This window comes from Komagataella phaffii, chromosome 4 (genome assembly GCF_000027005.1).
Source record: "Komagataella phaffii GS115 chromosome 4, complete sequence".
NCBI classification, from domain to species: domain Eukaryota; kingdom Fungi; phylum Ascomycota; class Pichiomycetes; order Pichiales; family Pichiaceae; genus Komagataella; species Komagataella phaffii.
In genome coordinates, this window is record NC_012966.1 from 1563567 (window position 1) to 1585545 (window position 21979).

General features: G+C 40.3%; 10 protein-coding genes across 10 annotated transcripts; 6 read left to right on the plus strand and 4 right to left on the minus strand.

Annotated features, from left to right (window-relative positions):
- Positions 1–122: 122 nt before the first annotated feature.
- Positions 123–3692, minus strand: PAS_chr4_0831 (putative U3 snoRNP protein involved in maturation of pre-18S rRNA; the record flags this gene model as incomplete). Its single annotated transcript, XM_002494234.1, has 1 exon — positions 123–3692. One exon carries the CDS (start codon positions 3690–3692, stop codon positions 123–125), a length of 3570 nt encoding a protein of 1189 aa, XP_002494279.1.
- A 456-nt stretch (positions 3693–4148) lies between these two features.
- On the plus strand, positions 4149–8660 carry PAS_chr4_0832 (Plasma membrane ATP-binding cassette (ABC) transporter; the record flags this gene model as incomplete). The annotated part of the gene is made up of 1 exon (XM_002494235.1): positions 4149–8660. The coding sequence occupies one exon, from the start codon at positions 4149–4151 to the stop codon at positions 8658–8660; it is 4512 nt and encodes a 1503-aa protein (XP_002494280.1).
- A 287-nt stretch (positions 8661–8947) lies between these two features.
- On the plus strand, positions 8948–10216 carry PAS_chr4_0998 (uncharacterized protein; the record flags this gene model as incomplete). Its single annotated transcript, XM_002494236.1, has 1 exon — positions 8948–10216. One exon carries the CDS (start codon positions 8948–8950, stop codon positions 10214–10216), a length of 1269 nt encoding a protein of 422 aa, XP_002494281.1.
- Positions 10217–11286: 1070 nt separating this feature from the next.
- Positions 11287–13383, plus strand: PAS_chr4_0833 (Protein that interacts with silencing proteins at the telomere; the record flags this gene model as incomplete). The annotated part of the gene is made up of 1 exon (XM_002494237.1): positions 11287–13383. One exon carries the CDS (start codon positions 11287–11289, stop codon positions 13381–13383), a length of 2097 nt encoding a protein of 698 aa, XP_002494282.1.
- PAS_chr4_0834 (Hypothetical protein) lies at positions 13378–14292 on the minus strand (the record flags this gene model as incomplete). The annotated part of the gene is made up of 1 exon (XM_002494238.1): positions 13378–14292. One exon carries the CDS (start codon positions 14290–14292, stop codon positions 13378–13380), a length of 915 nt encoding a protein of 304 aa, XP_002494283.1.
- A 201-nt stretch (positions 14293–14493) lies between these two features.
- Positions 14494–15207, plus strand: PAS_chr4_0835 (Protein required for respiratory growth and stability of the mitochondrial genome; the record flags this gene model as incomplete). The annotated part of the gene is made up of 1 exon (XM_002494239.1): positions 14494–15207. The coding sequence occupies one exon, from the start codon at positions 14494–14496 to the stop codon at positions 15205–15207; it is 714 nt and encodes a 237-aa protein (XP_002494284.1).
- Positions 15208–15284: 77 nt separating this feature from the next.
- On the minus strand, positions 15285–17222 carry PAS_chr4_0836 (Polyamine transport protein, recognizes spermine, putrescine, and spermidine; the record flags this gene model as incomplete). Its single annotated transcript, XM_002494240.1, has 1 exon — positions 15285–17222. One exon carries the CDS (start codon positions 17220–17222, stop codon positions 15285–15287), a length of 1938 nt encoding a protein of 645 aa, XP_002494285.1.
- A 535-nt stretch (positions 17223–17757) lies between these two features.
- Positions 17758–18429, plus strand: PAS_chr4_0837 (Hypothetical protein; the record flags this gene model as incomplete). Its single annotated transcript, XM_002494241.1, has 1 exon — positions 17758–18429. The coding sequence occupies one exon, from the start codon at positions 17758–17760 to the stop codon at positions 18427–18429; it is 672 nt and encodes a 223-aa protein (XP_002494286.1).
- Positions 18430–18503: 74 nt separating this feature from the next.
- On the minus strand, positions 18504–18719 carry PAS_chr4_0838 (Hypothetical protein; the record flags this gene model as incomplete). The annotated part of the gene is made up of 1 exon (XM_002494242.1): positions 18504–18719. The coding sequence occupies one exon, from the start codon at positions 18717–18719 to the stop codon at positions 18504–18506; it is 216 nt and encodes a 71-aa protein (XP_002494287.1).
- A 2665-nt stretch (positions 18720–21384) lies between these two features.
- PAS_chr4_0840 (Cytoplasmic glutaredoxin, thioltransferase, glutathione-dependent disulfide oxidoreductase) lies at positions 21385–21780 on the plus strand (the record flags this gene model as incomplete). The annotated part of the gene is made up of 1 exon (XM_002494243.1): positions 21385–21780. One exon carries the CDS (start codon positions 21385–21387, stop codon positions 21778–21780), a length of 396 nt encoding a protein of 131 aa, XP_002494288.1.
- Positions 21781–21979: the final 199 nt, after the last annotated feature.

The following is a 21979-nucleotide window of genomic DNA, read 5'->3' on the forward strand; positions in this document are numbered from 1 at the left end:
TACATGATGTGACTCTAGAATTATTCTTTCTCGAATAGAGGGAAATGATAAAAACGATTAGATGTTGGATGTAAGATGATGGTTTTGGCGTGTCAGCCAAGTTACTTTATATTACTTCTATTTTACTTCAAAACAACTTCAACCACCAAATCGCCTCCAAGGGCTACTATTTCATTAAGCGCACTTTCTTTGTTAAAGGTCACATGCTCTGTTTCCTCCACAGGTTTACAGTTGTAAGCCGATGACACTTTGAACTTCCTCTTTGCAACTGTGGAAGGGTTGAATAATCCAGTCACGACATTCGATCCCTTTTTATTTAAACTGGTAAATCTCTTGGTAGAAAAGATTATTTGACCCTTGAATTTGTCATTCAACTCATCCACATACCATTGGATAGGATCCATCTTAGAGGTAATATCATCAGGATAAGAAGTTCTTCCGTTAACCACATTGGCAAAAACCTTGGCCTCTGCAATTCCACTAGAGGATACTAGATCTTCTGTCTGGACCTTAATCACAAAGTCATAGTCTGCCAAGGCAGGAGTAAACAGTAGCTTGATGCTTTTATGATTCAGTTCACCTTTCATTACCAAATTAGTGGCTACTTTTGCCAAGCTCGTCAATCTGGTTGCTACAGGTAAGCTGATATCATTGGTCCATAATATACCGGAATTGTCATCCTTTGAACCAACAAAAAACTGCATTTTCATGGCTGTGGGGTCCGTTTTACGTTGCTTGTCAAAATTTGTGTTGATGAGCTGATATGTTTGAACGTCTAAATTGTCTTTCAATTTGTCAATATAACTTGTGCCATTCTCGGTAGTAGGGTTTAAGCTTGAGTCGTCTACTGGTTTTGACAAATCTAAGATCAGTGGTTCTTCTTTCCAATTCCATTGACTCAAAAACTGTAGAATTCTAAGAAACCCTGATTCGACACTACTTGGAACTGAATAAGGAGCTGGGTCCACGAATACTTTTATGGCCAGAAGTTCAACGAACTCTTGAGGAAAATGAACTGACAACAGCTGCGAGTCCATCCACCTCTTGAATAATCGAACTGTGGGTGAGAAAAAAGGGAAATGGAAAGCAAGTGTGTTCATTGTTCTGTGGTGTTTCATGGATCCAATATATTTCTGAGTAAATCGGAGGTAAGTATCTCTAAGGATGGGTCTTTGTCTGTGGTCTGCATTCTCGATAGCTCTCAAATATAAGATTTCGTCATGTTCTGTCAATACTCGTATTCTAAAGCCGTATCCTTGTGGTGTTAAAATGTTTAGGAGGGTTACTGCGTAGTTTAAAGGAACCGACTCATCCTTAGTTATGAAACCTTGATAATTTGTTTCACCTTGCAAAACCTCCAAAGTTCGAATCAAGAAAGAACTCTTAGTTTTTTCTAGAGAAATCAATTCATCTGGCCACTTAGTAGAGGATTCAAATTGTACTATCACCTCATTGAAAAAATCTGGATTGGAAACAGCAAATGGAACAGGCTGGAGTAACGAAGTCGCACGCAAGCTTGGCGAGGCAGGATTAACTGATTTGATTCTTAATGGCAATTCCAAACTGTACAAAATCTTGCATAATTCATCAAAGGAATTGTTCAAATTTTGAAATGCTGCAGTTGAGATTATTGATTGCTTTGTAGATGCTGGCAGGGAAGGCAATGGCACATAACTCTGAAACTCGGAGATATTGCTGACTAAGTGGCTTGAAATGCTTGTCTCGGTATTAGATGACAGATGTAAATCGAAAAGAAATTTTATGATCGACAGGACTACAGGCTCTGACGATGAGCTTGCCCATATGCAACAATTTTGAATGGTACCATCTTTAAATCTTCGCAAAGAGGCCTTCGACTGCCAAAACTGTCTGAACTTCGCTCCATTGACCTCGTCTTCGTTGTCCGGGCCTTTAGTAACCAATCTCTCGCATTCCAGTGGATTCAACAAGAGTCCAATGACTATGTTTCTACCCTCGGAAGGTCCTCCGGCCTTACGTTTATGAATTGAGAATGTCGTTATCAAGTTTTCTATCCAAATGGAGATATCCGTAACACGGTCCATTAATCCTCTTTTCAAAATGGCGTATATCTTACTCTTTATGAAATTCTCAAATGAAATAAATGAGATCTTCTCCAGAGGACCAAAATTTTTCTCATGATCCAATTCTGCCAATGGTATTTTGATCGTTAAATCGTAAGTTAAGCTGGGTGTTCTGCATTGTTGCAAAAAGACGGAGTCAAATCTATCATACACTAAATCATTCAAGGCCACAAGGGTCTGCTGTGCATGTCTTCGTAAAGTCTCATATGACCATTTAGTGGTTTTCCATAAGATATTTATTTTTGTGTTCTTATCGAAAATTGTGGGAACATGGAACCCATCAGGCTTGTATTTAGATGACGTCTCTCCAATAGCAGAAGTAAAAGAAAGATAACCTTCGTCCATAAGATCTTGGGTCGCTAAATACTTGATCGTTCCCTTGAAAAGCTGGTAGCTTGAAAATCCATGTAACAAAATCTTGTTACTAGTGAGTCCACCTCCTTGTAATAATGCAGTCATCAGTATGGCGAACTCAAAATGACCAAATCCACCTTCATTGAAATGTGACGAAAAGCCTCTTTGTCGTAACCATAGTTTTCCAAGTACACAAGCATCCCTAAAGCTCTCTGTGGTTTTCTTTGCTGTATACAACAGCTTTAAGTAGTGCGAATATGTTGTAGAAGACAAAAGAGAAGAATTGTACAATGGAGTTGGGGTGAGTTGTATACTGTCGTGATCGCCATACATTTTCGATCCTTGATCTGTTGGAGACTGAACTTTTATGCAATTCTTATCTGGAAGTAGTTTCTTTCCTTCAAAGAGACCCAGTTCAAATCCTACGATAATTCGGATGGAGAACTTGGTTTTCTCAAAAACCAGATGTTCAGGATTAGGTTGGTCTGGAGTGATGCTTTCAACGCGTATAGCTGGACATAGTTTATCACCATTAACATATTCATATGATATCTTAATGGGGAGGTAGTGCTCTTGGGATAGTGTTACAAGTTGGTCAGCCAGGTAGCCAATATAAAAGGCTCTCTTGTGAAATGCACGATAATTTACATAGTCCTTTGAATGAAACAATTTTGATGGCATAGTAATTGACATATCAATGACACTGCCTTCTGGTTGTCGAATGGCAGTTTTCAGACCAAAAGATCCAATCAAAGACACATCAGAGGGTTGCAGGAATGAAAACTTATAGTTAGGATGAAATGGTTTAGGATCGGGGAAAGGCACGGCCACCTTATTGCTAGAAACGTGAAAATAAGATTCAACATCTTTCAGCGTCAAGTTTTCCACTTCTGGGACCTGCTGAATGATATGGTGTAACCTGTGTAATACTTTTTCTATCACTTTGATGTGAGAGTCTTTGATTTTTAAGTTCTTCACCAATTCATCAATCTGTAATTTGAAAATGTTAGACTTGAATAACTCGGCTGTCTCCCTTGCTATCTGAATATCCTGAGCCGAAAGGTTCGCCACAGTGGACTTCTTCTGCCGGGGTTCACTCGTAGGTTGGTCCGCATCATCTTCATAATGAACCATCTGTTGAGCAATCTCTGCTGTCTGAGCAGAAGCTGACTCATTATCCGCATCGGAAATGTGTGATTCCCCATTGGATAACTCATCTATTCTTCTTTTACTCATGATTTAGCTGTGACTAGGTTGTTAGTACCTCTCTCACCCTTCCTAAAGGAAAAAAAAGTTTTGAAATTTTTTGCGTGGTACAGACAAGTTTATTAGTACAGAAACATACACAGTGATCAGCGTACATTGTGGTCTTAAATGAAAGATAGGAGAGAAAACCCGTTATGTAAGCATTTCGAGGGTCCTTTTATTCCGGCCGCTGTTTTACTTATCTCCTAACATAAGATCGGTTTATTTTTACCCTATGCCGATATCTTTGGAGATCTGAAGACTGATCTCGGCTGAATAAGAAGGTTATTGATACCGACAGATTACCCAAACTTGACCGAATAAAGTTACCACAGAGTAAATTTTACCATAATCACTCATATTCATGGAAAGTGCAGGAAAATATAAAAGAGAGTGGAGCTGCCCTCTGTAAGACACTCTTGCAAATTATCTGAAACTTGCATCAATATGTCTTCGACTTCTTCGTCAATTAATGACAAAGACAAGGAGAGCTCCAATATTGACTCTCCGAAAGATACGGTGCCATATGAGCCCACTAGATTTGTAGGAGATTTGGAAAATCAGAATGAAGATGACATCTACTCTGAACAGTTGTCCCGGATTTTGACACAGAGCGAAGCTGTTCAGAAAATTCAGTCTTTGGCTAGAACAATGAGTCGAATGACCAAGAAAGAGCTTGCAGCCTTTGAGGTCAACCAGGATGATTTTGATTTGAAGATCCTCCTGCATTATTTAAGAGCTAAAAGTGAAGAGCAAGGAATTGAGTCTTGCTCAGCCGGTGTGGCTTTCAAGAACTTAACAGCTACTGGAATTGATGTGTCCGCAGCCTATGGACCTACTGTGGATGAAATGTTGCGTAACTTTTTTATGTGGCCCATTAGATTTGCAAAACGAGAACATGTCAAGACTAGACAAATTATCCGTAACTTTACCGGATCTATCGAAGCTGGTGAGTTGTGCTTGGTCCTAGGTAGACCTGGTGCTGGATGTTCCACTCTTCTAAAATGCTGTACCGGAAACACTTCAGAGTTGTTATCTGTTGAGGGAGAATTCTCCTACGATGGTCTCGACCAAGCCGAAATGATGAAGGACTACAAAGGTTACGTCATCTATAATCCCGAGCTGGATACACATTTTCCTCATATAACGGTGAAACAAACAATTGATTTTGCTTTGAAAATGAAGACTCCAGCCAAACGAGTTGACGGTATTCCTAGAAAGAAATACATCGACACTATGAGAGACTTGTGGTGTACTGTTTTTGGTTTGAGACATACTTATGGTACTAAGGTTGGTAATGATTTCATTAGAGGTGTTTCAGGAGGTGAGCGTAAGAGAGTGTCAATTGTTGAAGCACTCGCTACCGGAGCATCTGTGTATGCATGGGATAATGCTACCAGAGGTTTGGATGCTTCCACAGCTTTAGAGTTTACGCAAGCTATTAGAACCTCAACTAACCTTTTGAACGCTTCTGGTATGGTAGCTATCTACCAAGCTGGTGAAAATATTTATGAGCTGTTCGACAAAGTCTGTGTTTTGTACAATGGTAAGCAGGTTTATTTCGGTCCAGCTGAAAAGGCAAGGAAATACTTTGAGGACATGGGATGGTACAAGCCACCAAGAATGACTACTCCGGAATTTTTGACTGCTGTTACTGATCCAAGTGGTCGTTTTATCAGAGAAGGGTTCAAAAACAAGGTTCCTGAAAATTCGGAAGATTTCGAACAATATTGGCTTAATTCCCCAGAGTATCAAGAATGTTTACGGAGTCATGATCAATATATTCAAGACCACAACCCTGAAGAGACGAGGCAACGTTTGGCCACCGCCAAGTCTCAAACTAGGCAAAAAGCTGTAAGAAGTAAGTCCAGATTTGTTGCCTCTTATCCCAACCAAATTGCTTATTGTGTTACGAGAGGTTTTCAAAGAACTAAAGGTGAGATAGCGTATACGCTGGTTTATCTCTCATCATTTCTGACCAAGGGATTCATTGTCGGTTCCATGTATTGGAACATTCCAAAAGACACCAGTGGATTGTTCTCAAGAAGTGGTATCTTATTTTACTGTTTGCTTTTCTGTGCTGTTACCTCTCTTTCGGAGATCTCTCACACGTACACTAACCGTCCTATCATTTTGAAACAGAAGAGTTATTCTCTGTATCACCAGTCTGCCGAGTCATTACAGGAAATTATCACTGAGCTACCTACAAAGCTTGTGGCTGTCATCATTCTTGCGCTGACCACTTACTTCATGCCTGGGTTGCGATTGTCTGACGGAGGATCCGCTTTCTGGATGTACTTACTGTTTTTACTTTTGATTCAGCAGTGTATGTCATTCATGTTTAAGCTGATTGCCACTCTTACAAGAGACGCGGGAACTGCTCATGCTTGTGGAGGTTTATTGGCTTTAATGATGTGTGTTTACACAGGATTTATTATTCCTTTGCCTTATATGCACCATTGGATCAAATGGTTCAACTGGATTAACCCTATGAGATATTGTTATGAATCTTTGTTGGCTACAGAGCTTCACAGCAGAGAAATGAAATGTAGTGAGTACATTCCCAATGGTCCAGACTACGAAGGTATTAGTATGGAGAATAGTGCATGTACAACTACAGCTTATAACCACACTACTGGTCTTGTCTCTGGTAATGCCTTCCTGACTGCTACATATAATTACCGATACAGTCACGTTTGGAGAAACTTTGGTATAAACATTGCTTGGACTGCAGGTTTCATCATTATTAACACAATTCTATCTGAGTTTGTGAAGAATGTCGAAGGTGGCGGTGATATGCTTTTGTACAAAAGGGGACACATGCCCAAGGAAGGTATTGAAGCCGTTGATGGTAAAGTCGCCAGTAAGCAAGAAATGATGGAAGCACTGAATGGACCTGATGTCGATTTGAAGAAAGTTATCGCAGAAAGAGATGTCTTCACTTGGCAACATCTGGACTATGTCATTCCTTATGGTGGAGCAACAAGGCAACTACTTAATGACGTCCAGGGATACGTCAAGCCAGGTACAATGACTGCTTTGATGGGAGAATCTGGTGCAGGTAAGACAACTCTTTTGAATACTCTATCGCAAAGAATTAACTTTGGTACCATTACGGGAGACATTTTCGTAAATGGCAGACCTCTAGATTCCTCCTTCAAAAGAAGAACTGGATTCGTTCAACAATCTGACTTGCATTTAGCTGAGTATTCAGTACGAGAATCTTTGAGATTCGCAGTCAATCTGAGACAATCTGAAAAGGTTCCCCAAGCCGAAAAGTATGAATATGTTGAAAAGATCATCAACTTGTTGGGCATGCAGAATTATGCTGAAGCTATCATCGGCAAAATCGGACGTGGTCTGAATGTTGAGCAACGTAAGAAGTTGTCCATCGCTGTTGAACTGGTCGCCAAGCCTTCTTTATTATTGTTCTTGGATGAGCCTACTTCTGGATTGGACTCCCAATCTGCATGGTCCATCATCCAGTTCCTGAGAGCCCTGTCTGACTCGGGACAGGCCATTCTTTGTACTATCCATCAGCCTTCAGCCACTCTATTTGAGGTTTTCGATCGTCTATTGCTACTGAAAAAGGGAGGAAGAACTGTTTACTTTGGTGATATTGGCCCCAACTCTTCCACTATGCTTTCATACTTTGAAAGGGAATCTGGTATTAAGTGTGGAGTATCCGAAAATCCTGCTGAATACATCCTGAATTGTATCGGAGCTGGTGCAACTGCTCATGCGTCTGCTGATTGGGGTGATCTGTGGGTATCATCCCCAGAACATGCTGCTGTCACTGAAGAAATTTCTAGACTGAACACTGAATTACAGAAGAGACCATTGCCTGAGAACATCGAAGACTTACAATCTAAGTTTGCTACTAGTTACCCTCACCAGATTAAGATCTTGTTCTTGAGGACAATGGTTCAATTCTGGAGATCCCCAGTTTACATCAGAGCAAAGTTTTTAGAAGCTGTCGTTTGTGCAATTTTTGTTGGTTTTTCATTTGTCAAAGTTGGTCATGGTTTGCAAGAGGCACAGTTTGGTCTAACATCAATTTTCATGATGCTAATTATTTCTCTTGCCATGATTAACCAGATGCATGTTTTTGCCTTTGACTCCCGTGAACTATTTGAAGCAAGAGAGAGCGCATCAAATACCTTCCATTGGTCCACTCTTTTATTAGCTCAGACTTGGTGGGAAACCATTTGGTGTATGGCATGCCAATTCTTGTGTTTTGTGTGTTACTATTTCCCGGCCGGGTTCAGCGGTACTGCTCACCATGCCGGATACTTTTTCTTACAATTTGTTATAATTTTCCCTATCTATTACTGTTCTTACGGTCTTTGGGTATTATATTTCTCTCCTGATGTTCCAAGTGCTGGTATGATCAACTCGAATTTCTTTGCTGCTATGTTACTGTTCTGTGGAGTTCTTCAGCCACCTCAGTTCATGCCAGGATTTTGGACGTTCATGTACAAATTGTCCCCATACACTTACTTTGTTCAGTCTTTCGTTGCACCGCTGGTCCATAACAGAAAGTTGGTCTGCAGAACGAACGAGTATACTTTAATTACACCACCCGAGGGCCAAACATGTTCAGAGTTTTTAGACCCGTTTATTGAATCTGATGGAGGATACTTGGGAAATCCGGATGCCACAGAGAGTTGCGAGTACTGTCCATATACTTACCAGTCTCAAGTAATGGAACAATTTAACATAAAATGGTCCTACAGATGGAGAAACTTTGGATTCTTCTTCGCTTACATCATTTTTAACTACGTTGCTCTATTGAGTTGCTATTACCTGATGAGGGTCAAAGTCTGGAATATGAAATCTATCTTGAATTTCAAGAAATGGTTCAATGGGCCAAGAAAGGAGAGACATGACCCTGAAACCAACATCTTCGCAGCTCAGCCTGCTGATGCTAAATTGGCCGTTCTGAAAAAGAAGGAGTGATATAGATAACCATAAAGTAGATTGCTAATATAAGTTTTAAATTGCATCCAATTACAGTTGATATACCAACTGAAACATTTATGCTCCAGTGATTCTTCTAAGAGACAATAATTTATTCTGTCCTGTCTTTTTTCATTTGCGGAAGGGAAGGTTGATGCCAAATCGGAAGCGCGCTAGGGGAATATCTCGGAAGGGATACATTTCATTTCGCTCACTAGTTTTACTGATGTACCCATCGTAATTACTGAGGACATCCTTCTTGATTCTTCTCTGTTCTCATTTTAGTAATGTATTTGAGAAATTTCAGGTACGTTGGTCTTCTTCAGCGATCCCGACACGTTCTGATCCCACTAATAGTGGGCAAAGCGCCGCTGGCATTGTTGCCCTGTACTTCCAGAGGCTCTATCCGAGCCTACTCCGAAAAGAAGTTAGTGAATATTTCAGGGCCAGAAACTCCAAAGAAGAATATTTGGGCAAAAGTCAAACATGAAGCTCAGCATTATTGGGATGGTACCAAACTTTTGGGTATGGAGATTCGTATTTCTTCTAAATTGTTGCTCAAGATGGCTACTGGCTATGAGTTGACCAGAAGAGAGTTTAAACAGCTAACTCGTACAACAAGTGATATCATGAGACTGTTTCCTTTTGCCATGTTTATTATAGTTCCATTTGCTGAATTGCTCCTTCCGGTGGCACTGAAAATCTTTCCAAACTTGTTACCTTCCACATATGAATCCAAGCTGGATAAAGCGAAAAAGGCAAAACTCTTGAGAAAAACAAGAACAAAAGTTAGTGAAGTTCTTAGGAATGCCAAGAGCAGTATCAAATTACCTTCTAATGTTACCGAAGAGGAGAAAACGTTGTTTAAGGAGTTTTATCAAGCAGTGAAGTCTGGATCTAATGAGCAAATTTCTAGAGAGCAGTTGATTAGAGTGGCCAGGATGTTCAAGGACGACTTGGTTTTAGACAATTTATCCAGGCCCCTACTGGTTGCCATCTCCAAGTATATCAATTTGAAACCCTTTGGAACTGACCAAATTCTCAGATACAGAATCAGACATAAAATGCTGAACATCAAGAAAGATGATAGAGTGATTAGTTACGAAGGAGTGGATAGTCTGACTGCGCAAGAGTTGCAAGTTGCTTGTGCATCAAGAGGGTTCAAGGTTCATACTGTTCCTTCGGAAGAATTGCGAAACTCTTTGTCACTATGGTTAAAAATGCGTCTTGAAGATAAGATCCCGTCCACGTTGTTGATTCTAGCTTGTGCCTACGATTATGGGAATGTTGCCACTACTAATGAGAATCTTTATGAGAACTTGCAGGCAATTCTAGGAAGTCTTCCTGAGGAGATTTATCATGTCACTGAATTGGATGTGGATGATGACACTGTGACTCATAAACAGAGGCTTAATGTCCTGAAAGAGCAGGAGCATTTGATCAAAAGTGAAGTTAATCAAGAGAAAGATCATATCGTCCTGGTTAGAGATGGGCTAAGTTTGGATGATGCAGATGAATCTACGGACCAGCAACTGAAGAAGGATGATAAAACTTAGAGTATAAGAAAATACAGGTTTTCACTTTCTTGTCAAATTAATCTCGAGTTTAGGTCAGTTATCCAATCAAAGAGCTCTCATAGATTACTCAACTTTTTGGAACTGGTCTATGTTCTCAGATTAGCAATAATTAGAAGCAGATCGATTTCATAGTATGGAAATCAGGAACTGTATTATGAATGGATCATTCTCGGGCTGCCAATTATGAACCGAAGCCCACCATCTATAGATATCTAAACATGAGCATATTCAAATTTTTATCAAATTATAATGATTTATTTCATTATCCCTTTCCCCTGGCTTTGTTGTTTGCCCCTAGGTACACGATGATGGGTAGCTGGCTCTCAATTCATCGTATCTCTCTATTGAAGGGAAGTGAACCTTTAAGTTCTAACAAAAAATATTAATGATTTTGCCCAGGATCGAACTGGGGACGTTATGCGTGTTAAGCATATGCCATAACCAACTAGACCACAAAACCATCGTTGCATGCTTAAAGTGTGATGCTAGGTAAGCATGTCTATCCACTAAGTTTCTACAATGTTGACAAGCATTCAATTCAGTTCTTTTTAGTTGATTGAAGATGTAAGACGTATAGTAAGCAAAAGTGCATAACATAATTAAATTATACGAACAATCTTCTGTTCCTAAAAACTCAACAATTGTACCCCACTGGGCAAGAGTAACGTAACTTTAATGTGCCAGAAACACTCTAGATTAACCAATTGCAAGAATTAAGTCAGGGTGTTGAAAACACGCTTCACAGTAAAAGTCGTGAGCTAGGTTTGTCTGTCCAGATGAATCGTTAGAGTATATGCACTTGATTGGGTAATTATTCCTGCCATAATGCACCGCAAATACGCGGTACTAGCTTTATTATGTATTACATAATGGTCGTGTCCCACTCAACATGGAATTGAATTTTGTTAGAGAACTAGCTGATCTTGAAGTTCAACTACTAATCCATACCGACCCCTGTACTTTTCTCTCGTTGTTTTCATTCAAAGTCTGATCGTAGTCTCAAAAAGTTAAAGCTGATCTATGACAAGTAATTTTGAAGTGCTATAAATATGGATCCAAGGAGAAAGTCTACACATGAGGAGTTGCTAGCCGCCTCAGAGGCTGTCCACAATGAAATGAATTCTGTAGCGGCACTAAAACGTTTGTCAATAGGAAACTCACTAACTTATGATCCTGACCTTCCATATACAGAAAGGAATGAATTTCCGGGAGAAAAATCGGGTTATGAAGATAATACAGAGAACTTCAACGCGTCAATCTCCAGCTCTGAGTTAGGAGTGATTAAGTATGGAGAGACAGTCATCGATACCAACGAACTTTTGTGGGTGCCAGCGCAGTACCACCCGAACATTTCACCTGAGAAATTCAGGAAACATATTCAGAGCTCTGTTGACCAGATGACGGAAAAATTGAATCAGATATCTGAGATCAAAGCTGGAGTTGAAAACCCACAATCCACCAATCTGAACACTTTCATGGATAGCCGTGGAGTATCCAAGGATTCAAACCTTAATACAAGTAAAGGTTTGAACAGGTCACCTTCTTCCAGGAGGCGATCTCGATCAATATCCAGCTTATCTGAGAATCAAGACCAACCCACAATCGTGCAACTCACTCAAGAGTTGCAGAAGCTTTCGGAAATTGCAGGCTTGAATTCTACAGATGCCGCATCTTTAGCTCGTAGTCTGAGCTCCTCGAGTCTGGGCTTTACATCTATAGAGAAAAATGCATATGGGTTCACGGATGCAGATGAGACCACAGGTGGTGAACCTTCATTTGCTATGCAAGGTGGGTCTCAGTTGAAACGAAGCAGGTGGACAACATATAGAAAGAATGGATCTTCAATGAGAAAGGGAAGGTTTTCCACAGCTCAATCGTTCAAGAAAAATAATTCACTAAAATCGAAAACTAATGACATGAATCCACTAGAGGGTACTTCATCTAGAGAAGTCACACCTAGTAACCAGCATCTACTATCAGCAAAGCAGGAAGAGTTAGAATTATTCTCTAAACGTGAAAAGGTGCCGAATTTATCAGTTGGAAGAACAACGAGCAGTGAACTTCCACAACATCAGCAATCGAATGCATCCTATGCACATCTTCAACGACAAACACACCAAGGTCCAAGTATAACAACCCAAGAATTGGATCAAGTTGACTCTAAAGCAGAGAAACTAGAGCTAAAAGACTCTCCAGCCCTGCCGGCAAAAACTACATCATCAAAACCTACTTCGGCTGATAAAAAGAACAAAAAGTCGAGCTGGACATCATTCAAAGATAAACTGTCGTTAAGTAATGAATCACTTTCCGATGATAATGATAAGAAGGCAGACCCATCTATTCACGCTAAGCATACCAGAAATAGACACGGAAGCGTCGTAACTGCCCCGCTAACACGGCAATTAGACAGTTCAGTTGAAGAGTATGCATATGAGCCAGACAATAAAGAGAATGAGTTACAAGAAAAGGGAACAATTTCAAAGTTTTTTGGACTCAAATCTAAATCGAAATCACAGTTAGGTCATAGCTTCAAGACCGGAAAAGTGAAGCACAAAAAGAATGAGCATGCTAACTCATCAGTTATTGGATCAGATAGTGACGCAAGTATAGATTTGGAGGACAAAATCACGGAAAAATTTTCCAAAGTTATTCTACACAAGAAGGATAGGAGAAACCAGCATAGGCCAAGCAGCACGGATCAAGATCCTAGAGAAGACTCTTTTTATAAGCCATCACCTTCCGGCAAAATACCCCAAAGTCAACAGTTTGTAGAAAGATCACAAGAAGAAAACGAACGATTCTTGTCACAACAAGCCAGTGAAAACATTAAGGCGACAATCAAAGCGAATGATCAAGTTACAAGACCAAATGGGCCCATGCAATATACAGATTCAGCGTTTGGATTCCCGCTACCACCTCCCTCTAAATCAACACTGGTAATGTTGGACTACAGATTTCCTATTCATATCGAACGTGCAATTTACAGGTTGTCTCATCTCAAGTTGGCGGACCCAAGAAGGCCTTTGCGGCAGCAGGTTCTGTTGAGTAACTTCATGTATGCATACCTAAATCTGGTAAATCACACCTTATACCTACAGCAAGTGGATGAGGGTAACACAACAATAACTGGTAAGATTGAATTATAGAAGAAGCGTATGGTTAGATTCTGTTAGAGAGTAAAGAAACTTTTTGAATAGGACGGAACCTAGAGCGAGCAACACATAGTAACCCACTTTCCAATCTCTCGCTTCATCACGTCCAAATGTCAACCGGGGAAACCCCATCATGTTGCAAAATGAATGAACAACTATTGCTGACCATACAGATCCTGTTCGCAAGTATAGAAAGCTTGCATATATTCCAAATAACGTTGTATATGACCATTGGAAGGCAGTTGATATGGTTATGGTAGTTAATGAATATCTTTTACAATGATACAGTTCAACAGCATGATGAAGATGTGCTATACCGAAGTAGAGTGATGATACCATTATTAACCAGTGTTGGCCGAACAGAAATTTGTTGGCGTAATCGTTAGCTACTAGCATTAATGAAATGGAACATGACCGATAAAGAAGTTCCTCAGTGATGGGTCCCACAAGTAGATCACGCATACCCTCGAGGCTAACGACATACGCCAGATCTTGCTTGATTACTTCTGTTGAGTTTGAATAGTAAAAATAATCTACAATAGGACCAGAAAAGAGAATCATGGTCAAACCTAAAGCTTTGAAAATGCTGACAATATCATCTTGGAGGTTAGAGAAAGACCAGCTCTGGTTGTGATATCCCACCACTATTCCAAGTTTCGCCGTAGTTTCCGCAATTTCTGACAGTCTCAACACTTTTAAAAGAATAGGCAATAATAATACATGTGTAGCAGTCAACACACTGGCTCGCTGGCACCTTTCTTTAATCGTTAGAGGATTGTTACGGTCTATGGGTTGATGCGGAAGGGCTCTGGTTGGTCTCAAATGGATGACTAGAACATAAGACGCCGAACAGAGTATATCATAAATAATAACAGCTAATCTAAGCTGAATTTCAGAAACCATTAGTAGAAATGAGTTGACATTGAACCGGAGTAATTAATACTACTTTCGAACTGACGACAATATATGATGTTTCAGAAGTAATTCTCCCCAATTGGGTCGCTAACACAACCAGATGAATTATTGTATTCTCGAATTCATTCTACGAAAAAACGTCTGATGAGGGGGCATTCTCTTCTCTTTGCAAGGTTAACAAAAAAACCAATGAAATACAGTGACCAATTAATAGAAGAGTACAAAGAATTATGGTTAACAGCGACATCTAATGAGCTTACTAGAGAATGGTGCCAGGGAACTCTCCACCTGAGCAAATTATACGTTTACTTGACACAAGACTTAAAGTATTTTGGGGATGGATTTCGACTTTTAGGCAAAACCATTTCGTTATGTCGCCGTAGGCAATCGCTTGTGTCATTAGGCAAACATGTGGGGATGCTCAGTAATAGTGAGAACACGTACTTCGTGGATTGTATTAACGATCTTACTGAACAGTTATTAAGAGATGGGATGTACAATGCTGAAGAATTAGAAGAAATCAGTGGTTTAACGTTACCTGCCGTGGAAAGGTACCTTTTATTCATGAGATCGATGGTAGAGTCTTCTACAATAACTTATGCAGAAATGATTACTGTGATGTTTGTAATGGAACAAGTCTATCTGGATTGGTCAAATAATGGACTGAGAAGTAAACCTGACAACTTGCATTGGTGGTTCAATGAATGGATTGATATACATAGTGGGGAGAACTTTGAAAGCTGGTGCCAGTTTTTAAAGGATGAGGTAGACCGCTGTATACAGGAGTTGAAGGATGCTAATAGAGATGATCTCGTGGCGAGGGTTGAGGAGATTTTTAGAGAAACATTAGAACTTGAAGTCGAATTCTTTAAAAGTTGTTACGATATCACGGACGATGAATGATGTATCAGTAAAATTAATTAATTAATGACCATATATAATATGGTATAATATGGTCTTTTGGAGACTGACTATGTAGCTTAAGCCAGGCTTGAATCCTCTTTTTGCTCAGCGTCGAATCCGAACTTTGATCTTTTCCTAAGAGATTCACCGTAGTATTCAAAAATCCATGGAACCGGCACTAGGCCTATAGCAACAAAGGCGAAGAGAGATGTAGCCCAGTCGATCCCAAGTTTATCATACATTTGCACCGTAAACAGTGGAAAAGCTGCTGCAATAGTATATCTAGCCAAGTTGTTAGCTGCTAAAGCACTTGCAAGGGAAAGTGGTGGGTATGACATGCTGAAGTAAGTAACAACCGTGAAGAAAATCAAAATCAGGGAAAATCCAAATGGCACACCTGCCAGGACCGGAACAATCCAATGAATTGACTCTCGAGATGTCCATGCAAGCCAAAAAAGAGATATCGGTAAGGCTAAAGCTCCAAATTTACCGGATAATAATCTGCTTTCAGGAGTTGGAGGTAGTTGGTTTCCGTCTTTATCTTTCATACCAACAAAGCCATCATCGTGTTTCTTGTAGAAACAGAGAGCATTCAGTACTAGGTAGAAGCCGGTTCCCAAAAACAAGCCCACACCGATACCAATGAACGTCAGTCCTGAAATTCCTAGTGACATACGATAGACTCCTCTGAAAATAACGGGATAAGCCTCAAAGAAACCAAACAAAATAGCGAAGACGAAAGAAATGTAGATGGAAAAAACGATGACAATAGGTTCAACAACTAACATTTGCAAAGGCTTGACGAGAGTAATACTGAGCATGATCATCAAAAATCTTAGTAAGCCAACTTGTGGTTTTTGCAGTTTGATTTTTCTGGCCTTGGCCCTTTTCTTTAGTAAAACTGGTGCATATGTTTCTGGCAACATCAAGACGAAAGGTAACAAAGCTCCTGCAAACATTAAATTGACCCATAAAGTCCATTTCCAGCCCTTGTTTTCAGCAACAAATCCTCCTATGATTGGTCCTAACACAGGGCCCATAAATGGGGCCAAACAAAATAGTGCCATGGCCAATCCAACCTCGTGAGGGAGGAACACGTCGACAATAGAGCCTGATGCCACGGCAAGACATGGCGAAGCAGACGCTCCGGAAAAAAATCTCAACACCAAGATAGTCCAGATGTTAGGAGACAATCCAACACCCATTGTAAACAGCATAGATAAGGGAAGGGTAACGATATAAATCGGCCTTCTTCCGATTAATTCGGACAGAGGAGCCGCTATTATGGGACCAACCGACAAACCTAGCAGATATAATGACAAACCAGCAAATCCCAATTCTTGTGAGATTCCCATCTCCATCATTAATTCTGGGACACCGCAGACGTATAGCGACGAACCCAGACTGACCACCAAACACAGGAATGCGACTGTCATTGTGGAAAACCATTTCTTACGTGAACTCCAATTTGTAGGATTATCTGGATCATCAGGAGAGTCCCAGTCAAGAGTAGCTGGATCCACGGCATCTTCATCCTCCTCTGACACCTTCTTCCGGCTTGCAGAAGTGATGACCCTGGACAATTCGTCGTGAAACCCTTGAGTTTCGGTTCTCGTCAATCGCAGATTGGTTCTTGTTCTGGAAGCGATTTGACTAAAGTCGTTAACGTTGCCGAAAAACCCTTTCTCCTCCGAACCATCATAATCTAGTTCTTCGTCGTTACTTCTAGTGGGTTGCAGGGGAGTATCCTCTACTGTGCGCTCACCTGACTCGATCTCTTTTGTAGTTGTTTCAGAGTCATTGGAAGGTTCGTGATCAGTATTAGATCCAGTGTCACCATTGACAGTTTTGTCTCCTTGTAAAGTTTCCGTACCATCATCATCTGGGAGGTTGGAATGACTGCCTTCCAAGGCATCCTCAAAATCTGTTACCGAAGCAGTCCTTATAGACTCTTCGGCAGACACATAATCACCGGAGGTGATCGATTGCGACTCTAACGTTCTTTGAGCTGACATCACTTACACTTATGTATGTACGAAGCAAAGGAAGAAAGGAGGAAATAAAGAAAGAAAGCTGCTTCCCATGACAGATAAATCAACAGAGAACTAAAATAAAAAAAAAGAAACACTTCAGCCGAGGATGCAGCAAAAGCTCCGACGACAAGAACAATACCAAAATAGGCCATTGAGCGTTTAAAATTGATGCAAAAGAGGCACGGTAGTAAAGTTAAAAAGCGTTCTCCAGATTGTTTTCAGTCATATCTTTTATTATTGTTTGAGCTGCTATTAAACGTTTCAAGTTCACTGTCAAATCAATAGTAGAGCTGGGGGTGCTATTTTGGTCGGGGTGCAGAAGTTAATTTTTCAATAGAGGTGCAGGCGGTTTCTGGAATTTGTTGCGCGGGCTGCCTTTAATGTTTAGAATTGCTCGAGCCTTCTCTTTGTTCCTTGAACAAAGGTGCAGCATGCAAAAAAGGCTTACATAATCATGCTCTTGGTGAATTAATTGGGGAGAGCTTACGTGATTCATAGTTGAAGTGCACTTATTCTAATGGGAAATGATGGCGGATCCATACCAAAGAGAAGGGAGCTTCTCCGAATAAATGAGTCAGAAGCTCAGGTCAATCGTTCCAAGTTGTCCGTTAAATTGGACTCGTGGTATTATTGTTCGATTTCAGAGGAGCCACTGAGGTATAGTGAGGGTACGATTGTCTCGGACTACAGAGGTCGCCTATACAACAAAGAATCAGTACTAAAACACCTTATATCCAAGAATAAGGATCTACCTCATTTGAAATCGCTGAAAGATTTAGTGGAATTAAGGTTCTGTTTCAAGGATGGCAAGATTTCATGTCCTATTAATAAAGACATCATCTTGGATTTGGACGGAAAGAATGATATACCCGCTTTTGTGTATTTAGTTCCCTGTGGATGTGTTGTTTCAGGAAAGATTGCAAAAGAGATTACAAAATTGAAGAGCAAGCCAATACTTTGCCCAGTTTGTAATCAACCTTTCGAACATACTAACGTGATTCCTATCAACCCTAGCAACACAACAGATTTGGAATCCAGGATGGCCCGGCTACGACGGGAAGGACTGAGTCATAATTTGTCCAGGCGTCACAAGAAATCTCGTCCTCATGAAGGGTCCGGCGAGCCTGATACCCCCAAGAAAAGAGTTATGAAGGCAGAAAAAGATGCGAAGCTGATATGCCTAAGCTAAGTAAAGTTATAGCAAAACAGATAAAATAACAATAAAAATTAACTATATACATTATTGGCTTGTAGAGGGCAGGTCTAATTGGTGACTGGTTGCTCTTCAATATTTGCTTGGGCTTTAGCAGCTTCCATTTCCTTCTGGATAGCTAACCTTCGCTCGTTTTGTTTTCCCGTTTGGTATATGGTCCAACCAACATTTCCAGCCATGTAAAAAGTGAATCCTACTAAACCAACTATTGTCAGTCTGTGAGCTATATCTGTAGCCCTCGTGTACCATGGGTAAGCTTTAGACATTTTAAAAAGGTCTGAATATCGGTTAGGTAATTTGGAAATCAGATGGAACAGATTTTAGTCTTCAGATAAAGGTTGGTACACTACAAAGTGAAGTACTTAGTTCGTTAATGGGCTATTCTTGGATTGAGATTTTGAAAGTTTGTGTTCAATTGCTAACGACTCGTCAGCAGATGGAATGTAAAACTCTTCATATCTGCTTAGAATCAAGACTACAGTAGTTTTGTTTTTAGATTGGCTTCTCGTAGAAACGAGTTTTTCTTTAGGTTTCGAAGGTGAAATCCTAGTTACATCTAAACGGTCTTTCAAAGCCCGTGGTTACTCAAAAACAAGCATAAGGGAAGGTATTCAAGACCAAAAATGCAGGACTTAGCGTTGCTGAACCAGTCTTTCAACTGCCCCGTTTACTATAAGCAAAGTGAGGCAAGTTAAGACGTCAATCAACAAATTCCTTTGAAACTTCCTATATCACTTTCCTTCACTTCGTCGTGGCTCCAAGAGGTTAAAGTTCACAGGCCATAGCTCCGAATCGATCTAGAACATATCGTAAGATCATTACCATCGCTCTATTAGGGGTAGAGTACTACAAGTATGTTCAATGCGACTCCAATATATATTAGGCCTCTGCTAACGAGGGTTCAACTGAGTAAAACATTCAACGAAAGCCGTTAACAAAGCCAGTATTTGCTAGTAGGGGTTTGAAAGTTAAAGCATTGAATAGATTAATTAGATAGTTGGGTGCCATAGATTCCAGCTAATTGCACCACCTGGCAGGATCTATCCCGTTAAACGAGGTGTTCCTCTCTGCTAAAATTGCGAAAATTGCTAAAGAAAACACCCTGCATCAAGGGGGTTGAATGTCGGTTAATTAGACTTGGATGCACCTCCACTTTACATAACTTACTAATCTGAAATTAATCCTTCTTTATTCTGCTTTATAATTCGATGAATGGATATGTGCTAGTCACAGGTGGAGCGGGCTACATTGGATCCCATACTGTCGTTGAGTTGCTAAACAATGACTACCTTGTGATAGTGATTGATAATTTGTCAAACTCTTCTTATCATGTTATAAAGAGAATCGAAACTCTGACTGGCAAATCAGTGACCTTCTTTAATATCGACCTTAGAGAAGAGAGTAAGCTCAGAAAAGTGTTCCAAGACTACACCATTGATTCAGTATTACACTTTGCTGCATTGAAAGCGGTTGGAGAATCTGCAAAGTCGCCACTTCAGTATTACGATAACAATGTCTCGGGAACAATTTCTCTTTTGAACGTGATGAAGCAAAATAATGTGAAAAAGCTTGTGTATTCGTCCAGCGCTACAGTGTATGGTGATGCCACTAGATATGAGGACATGATTCCAATTCCTGAAATTTGCCCTGTTGTGCCCACCAATCCATATGGAATGTCCAAGGTTATTGTGGAGAACATTATACGGGACATATTCGCATCAGACAATGGTTGGAAATCGGCTATCCTCAGATATTTCAACCCAATTGGAGCACATCCTTCTGGTTTGATTGGGGAGGATCCTTTTGGTACTCCAAACAATTTACTTCCCTATTTGGCACAGGTTGCTATCGGAAGAAGGGACAAACTATTTGTTTTTGGGAATGATTACACTTCAAAGGACGGTACACCGATCAGAGATTACCTTCACATTGTCGACCTGGCCCAAGGACATATTGCCGCTCTCAAATACTTAGGTACCCGACAGGAGGGCATATGCAGAGAATGGAACTTGGGAACAGGGAATGGGTCCACTGTTCTTGAAGTTTATGAGGCCTTTTGCAGCGCTGTAGGTAGAAAGCTGCCCTACGAAATTGTTGGAAGACGAGAGGGTGATGTGTTGAATCTAACAGCGTTGCCCACGAGGGCCAATGAAGAGTTGGGTTGGAGGACTAAACTCACGATTGAAGATGCTTGCATAGATCTTTGGAATTGGACTACGAACAACCCCAACGGTTACAGGATAGAAGAGCAAAAATCTGACTGGTTGGGGAAAAAAGATTCCTTCTCTAAAAAACTATGTCGAGCAGGAGGAGTTAACACCTCTGAAGGGCCTATTTTGCCAGCCCGAATATTGGATGAATTTATGGAGATAGAAGTGAAAACAACGAATTAATGTTATTCTTGAAGATGTCAAGATACAAAAATACTTTATTTAGATTAGAAGAAAAAGTGCTTGAAGCATGCTAAAATAATTCGAAGCTAGTCCATTTCTACATTAACTGAATGTAATTGTTGTCTTGAGATGCTACAAGTAATATAGTTAAAAGTGACTTGATGTTGCTTTTGCTTTAAATCTTCTCATGGCACCTTTATTTGACTGAGTCAAGTTACAGGCTTGAGGGCGGTTGACCAGATCATCTTCGCAACTAGAAGTGGGATCCGTCAATTACTAGAAAATTCCAGTTGGTGAAGATTCACCAACCAGCCAACGATCTTGAAAACTCTTTTAAAAAAGAGCCTTACCAGGCAAGAAGTTGCTATGCTTAATGGTTATACTATAAAGTAACTAACTATAGCTAGCATCAATGATCTACGCAGTAAAACATCTCTACACCATACTACACCACCATGACGAATTGATCAATTTTACGCCATACGTGCAATACACGACGAATGCCTAATCCAGCACTCTGAGGCTTGCTCTCGCTAGTATGATGACATTACTTCAATTGCTAGTTCTGGTATACATAATATATAAAGTGTTTCCGATACTCAGAAGATTTTTCAGTACTGGAACAATGGTGTCCGAACAGGTTTTAAGCAAGACTAAAGCATTGATCAAAGATCACAAGGTATTTGTTGCATCCAAGAGTTATTGCCCCTACTGCTCCCAGACTAAGAAGTTGTTGGAGTCTCTAAACGCCAATGCTTTTGTAGTGGAACTAGATACTGAACCAGATGGGTCTGATATTCAAGCCGCTCTTTTAGAGCTAACCGGCCAGAGAACTGTACCTAACGTGTTCATCAACGGAGAGCATGTTGGTGGAAACAGCGATTTGCAAGCACTGAACAGTGAAGGAAAGTTAAAAACTCTTCTCAAGAACTAAAGCCTACTTCAAAACGCTATTATGGCCTCAAAGATTAATCTTCGGCTCTACTGATTAGAGAAGGATAGATTTGTTCTGCGTCCGTCGTCTTAGTATATTTCTCTGATATCGCAACTCATAATACGTGATTTGGATAGCTAAGTAGTTTCCATTTTTGTTTCATGTATACACAAAGTGTAATTCTAGATATTTTGTAGCA